This window comes from Solenopsis invicta, chromosome 5 (assembly GCF_016802725.1).
Source record: "Solenopsis invicta isolate M01_SB chromosome 5, UNIL_Sinv_3.0, whole genome shotgun sequence".
NCBI classification, from domain to species: domain Eukaryota; kingdom Metazoa; phylum Arthropoda; class Insecta; order Hymenoptera; family Formicidae; genus Solenopsis; species Solenopsis invicta.
In genome coordinates, this window is record NC_052668.1 from 1 (window position 1) to 4,632 (window position 4,632).

The 4,632-nt window shown below is 35.0% G+C and overlaps 1 protein-coding gene across 2 annotated transcripts; it reads right to left on the reverse strand.

The window, feature by feature from the left end:
- Window positions 1–664: 664 nt before the first annotated feature.
- Window positions 665–3,215, reverse strand: LOC105202973 (putative ankyrin repeat protein RF_0381). Of its 2 annotated transcripts, XM_011171670.3 has the most exons (6): window positions 2,738–3,215; window positions 2,388–2,637; window positions 1,995–2,191; window positions 1,675–1,899; window positions 1,231–1,559; window positions 665–1,146 (listed from the first exon to the last, which is right to left on the reverse strand). In XM_011171670.3, exons 1-6 carry the CDS (start codon window positions 3,155–3,157, stop codon window positions 870–872), a joined length of 1,698 nt encoding a protein of 565 aa, XP_011169972.3. In that variant the 5' UTR covers window positions 3,158–3,215; the 3' UTR covers window positions 665–869. The 2 variants fall into 2 exon arrangements, with proteins under 2 accessions (XP_011169972.3, XP_039305617.1); XM_039449683.1 differs by lacking the exon at window positions 665–1,146 and having other exon boundaries at window positions 1,401–1,528.
- Window positions 3,216–4,632: the final 1,417 nt, after the last annotated feature.

Consider the following 4,632-nt stretch of genomic DNA (forward strand, 5'->3'; position numbering starts at 1 on the left):
GAAGTTTCGAAAGCTGTGTGAAGACGGAATGAGACAAGAGGTTTGCACCAGGACATAAGAAAAGTTTCAAATCTCCTCTTTCGATTGTTATGGTTGATCAACTTTTTTAGTCAACTAGAATTTGAACGGCACGCCAGCAAAGTTTCGTTAAGGTCTGTGGGACTGCTATTGTGTGTGAGTGAAACTCTTTTGTGAATTATCTTATGTAAAAAAACTGGACAAAACACGTTCGAAGTGGTATGTTCGCGTATGTTACTTTGTCTAAAGTTAAAATATTATATTTCCGTGGAAAAGGGGACTTCTGCGCAGAGTCCGAAATGTATTATAAAAAACATTAATTTGGAATTTTTGACACCTTGAGTTAATCAAATATATCTCATATTTGCCTTGTTACGTAAGTATATTTTTTAATAGAAATGACAATGACAAACTTTTTTTTGAAGTATAACTCTTTAGTTTTAAAACGCCGTATTGTAAAGTCCTTAAAAGTTTTTGTTTGCGGAGATATGATTTTTTAAAGAAAAAGTAGATTTTTGAACAATTTCTCATTTTTGCTTAATGGTTTTTTTATAACTTTACAATAAATCTTTTTTTGGCAATGCCGATTATGTAGTCACATTTCTAAGATTCCAAACTTTTGTTAAAAAAAAAAAAAAAGAATTGTAAAAAAATATTGATTCTCAAAGGTGAAAAAGTCTCCCAGACCCAAAAATGTGTTTCCGTATTTTACAGGATCGGTGTGTTCAAGGATTAAGAAAAAAAAAACGGATTTGTGATGAAAAATTGACAAATGCTAACTATATGTTTTGTAATTAGATTTTTAGTAAATGTATGAATCATAATAATTTGCTCTAAGAAAAAACAATAGGTTAATTATTCTGGTTAACCTTTAAAATGTTCTTCAACACTGTGTAAAACATGAGCGCATAATCTCCCCACATTAGAACTCGGCTAATTAACAACATCATTTGCATCCAACTCAACAAGATTGCGATGCTGATGGAATGTAGCACCCAGTCCATGCAATGCACTCGAGACTCGATTTCTTCCTTTGAACACTTTACGAACTTTCCCGCTATCGATGTTATCAAGGATAATATGGCGCATATGAATGACAACCATGGTTCTAATTGTCTCAAATAATTCCTGAAATGTTTAGTCATATATGTCAAGCATCGATTAACAATTAATCGATAAATGCAAGGTTTTATTATTTGGATGCGTATTTACTTTGGTTTTGATATAACTTGAATCGTATTGTAAAGCAAAAATATGCAAGACCACAATGCTACGATTGTTTGAGTCACCACGTGATCTGTATCATTTTGTGCAATCATTAAAGCATAGTTTGAGAGAAAAATAACAAAAGACAAGTGTATGAATATAAGAACAAAGAAAAATATTCTTAATCTCTCCCACTTTAATCCGAGAAAGGTCTCTACAACTGGATGCTGTAATATTGCCAGTTGCTTTATATTCGAAGCTGCGGCAATAATAGCTGTGACTACTGCCATTTGCGTCTGATCTTCTGGAACCAATATACTGAAGTCGATCTTGATCTTTAACAAAGATCCCATTCATTAGAATTCAGTAAAGAGAACATGGTAGAAAAAGAAAGTAGTATCTATATCTGCACGTAAGAGAATCTAACGGAAAACGTAAAGTGATCCGTACATAAATGTATTTTTTCTTTATACGATAATATTTGCCTGTTGTTACGCAAGAATTTAAGACATCTGTTAAGAAGTCTAATGGTTGCCAAATATAATCAAATATAGCATCCACGGCGGTAGCTCGAGTATTCGTTACTGCAGCTAAATTAGCTCCACGACTGATCAAAGTATGTGCGCACTCGCGATGACCTTGATAAACTGCTATATGAAGAGCCGTATGATTCTCCTAAGAGGATAAAGTACGTAATATACAACTCTGTCTTATATAATTTTGTCTCAATAAAAAATTATCCGTAAACTGCAAGATCTAATATAGCTTGCCTCATCAGGTATATCAATATCAAACTCGGGTGACATTGCTTCAAGTAAAATTGTTAGTGTTTCAATATTGCCTATTCTCGCGGCAATATGAAGGAGCATACTTCCGGAGTTCTTTAATGGCCATACACCATTTAACAATAATATCTTCGTTGCTGCTGCACTGCGCAGCATTACCCTAACGTGCAGACCAGTGATACCTAGCAAAGTTGAGCGTGATTATATTTGTGTTATTTTACAATGATACACAGACACTCGCGCACGCACGTTAATAATATATCTAATTGTATGAGTTTCCTTTGACAATGACGGATTTGTGGTCAGGTATAGATCGATGATGACATAACGTGATTCTATAATATTTTGTAACGTTCAAGTAATTGACTGTAATAATACTCGAATTTGGAAAAGCGTTAACGGACGCCTTCGCGGCGACTAGAATCCCAACGATCTCAAGGAACTTAATCATCTCATTGAGATTGTCGCGATTCACCGATATTCCTGCTAAGAACAACGGTGTAATCTGGTTCTCATCTTTAACATTCACATCCGCTCCGCCTTCCACTAAAACGCGCACAACGTCTGCGTGATTATTTTCCACCGCCTGATGCAAGGGCGTTCTTCCCCAGCACGTAGGTACTGGTAACTAAAACAAAGCATTTAAAAATGGAGCGTAATTTCTATTTCTTTTACTCAGGCTTTCTACTCTTTAGTAGAAATTCAGGCGTTATGTTCGAGGTACGAACCTGCCTTCCTACGAGACTGGAATTTGTTAGCCGGAGATGATAAGCATACGGGTTATATCTGATTCGGTACTCATCAGACCCAATATCTTCAGTACATGAGTACATTTTGATGTCGATATGTGCTCCATGTTCAAGAAGCCACTTGATCACTTCAGTATTACCGTTGTACGCCGCATAATAAAGTGCGCACCTACCAATTTTATCTTTGCTGTTTATATCGGCGCCTCTCTCGCAGAGTTGATTCAACAGATCTATGTTTCCTTGCCACGCAGCCATCTGAAGAGCTGTCACTTGAAGGACACCTAACGGACCTACGTATTTATTTTCGTCATCGCACTCCAAAATTTTACTTGCATCGTCGAACTTTCCATTTTTGATCGTTAATATGAGCGCAATATGATTTGCATCGTCGTTTTCCATTTTTCCGTTTTTGTACGTCAACGATAAAAATTGATTCGCCCACGACTCTTTAATGCTCGTGAGAAACTGACGTACAGTATGCATGATTAATGAGAATATGTAATCATTATCAGCTGGATGTGTATGTCGCGAGTGGCGAAGGCCACCACTGACGAAACAACTAATTATAAGATACAATTTCTTTTTATTACGCTACCGGTATCGGTAATGCCGACAGCATTGCACGGTAACCGATACCGGGAACGCTAAACAGGCAATCTTCTTGAGTGGACAACAGATCTGCCGAGTCGGCAAGGCCAGATCGGCCGGCTCTCCAATAAGTAGAGAGTCAACGGCAGACGCGAGAGACTCGGGTTAAGGTACGCGTCGGTATTATAATATCTAAAAGACAGTGTAATTTGAATAAAGAAGTTTATTGTTAACCGCTCAACAAATGTTTAATCGTCTCCGATTGACGGGCTCCTTCCTAACGCATCTGAGGAAACTCTCAAAACATGTGATAGTATATGATATCTTTGTTTTGCTACAATGTTTATTTTAAGACCAGGTCAACTTAGGTCACATTAGCTTTGTGTGAATGAACAAAGTTATGGATGTAAATTAGCATGATAATAAAATAAAATTTTTTATCTTGTAAATTGATATATAATTATATACATTTCCGTATTTTTAATGTGTTCTACTCACGTAGCCGTTATTATACCAGATAAAAATTTTTTCGTATTATATTACAAAATTACCTTTTTAAGAATAAGAGGCGCCAAGTGTGCGTGTGTGTACGTGCGTGCGTATGCGCGCTCGCTTTAAATCTTTTGTTTCTACAAAATACCTAAGTGGTACGATTTTTGTATTTTCATTGAAAACTGTTTCTTTTCTATCCTAAGTGAATGTATTTAATTTAAAAAAAGTTTCAATGGAATATAACGTAATTTCAAAGTATTAAAGACGAAACAGTACAAAAAATTTTATTGAATTAAGAAATTTTTATTACCCTGGGCGAGGTAAGATTTTTCGCAATAATTTCTTTACAGTTTTTCGTGATTAGGGGTAATAGTAGACATGCGTACAAGCATCTAATAAACAATTAAATTGATTAGTAATTTAATTTTGTGATATTCCATTTGGATTCTTCTTTTGAGCTGTGTTTGAAGTTCGGCAATTATGCGGCGCGCGGTTTAGAAGGAATCTTATAAATGTTTATGAAATTCACTTAAAAGATTATTTAGTACTAATAATTGCTTTCAAACGGTTATGCCGTACTTATTATTTCAATAATAAACTCATTGTCAGTTACAATCCTAGCCACTTGGGTTGAGATTGTATCACTATTTGTTTTTTTAACAAAAAAAAAACATTAGAAATTGGTATAGGAAGGGAAGACTCTTAGATAGAATAAAAATAGATACCACATTTGGATTTTATTTATTAAATGTAGTACATCAATTATTTAAAAAAGCAATGTATTTTCTATATGA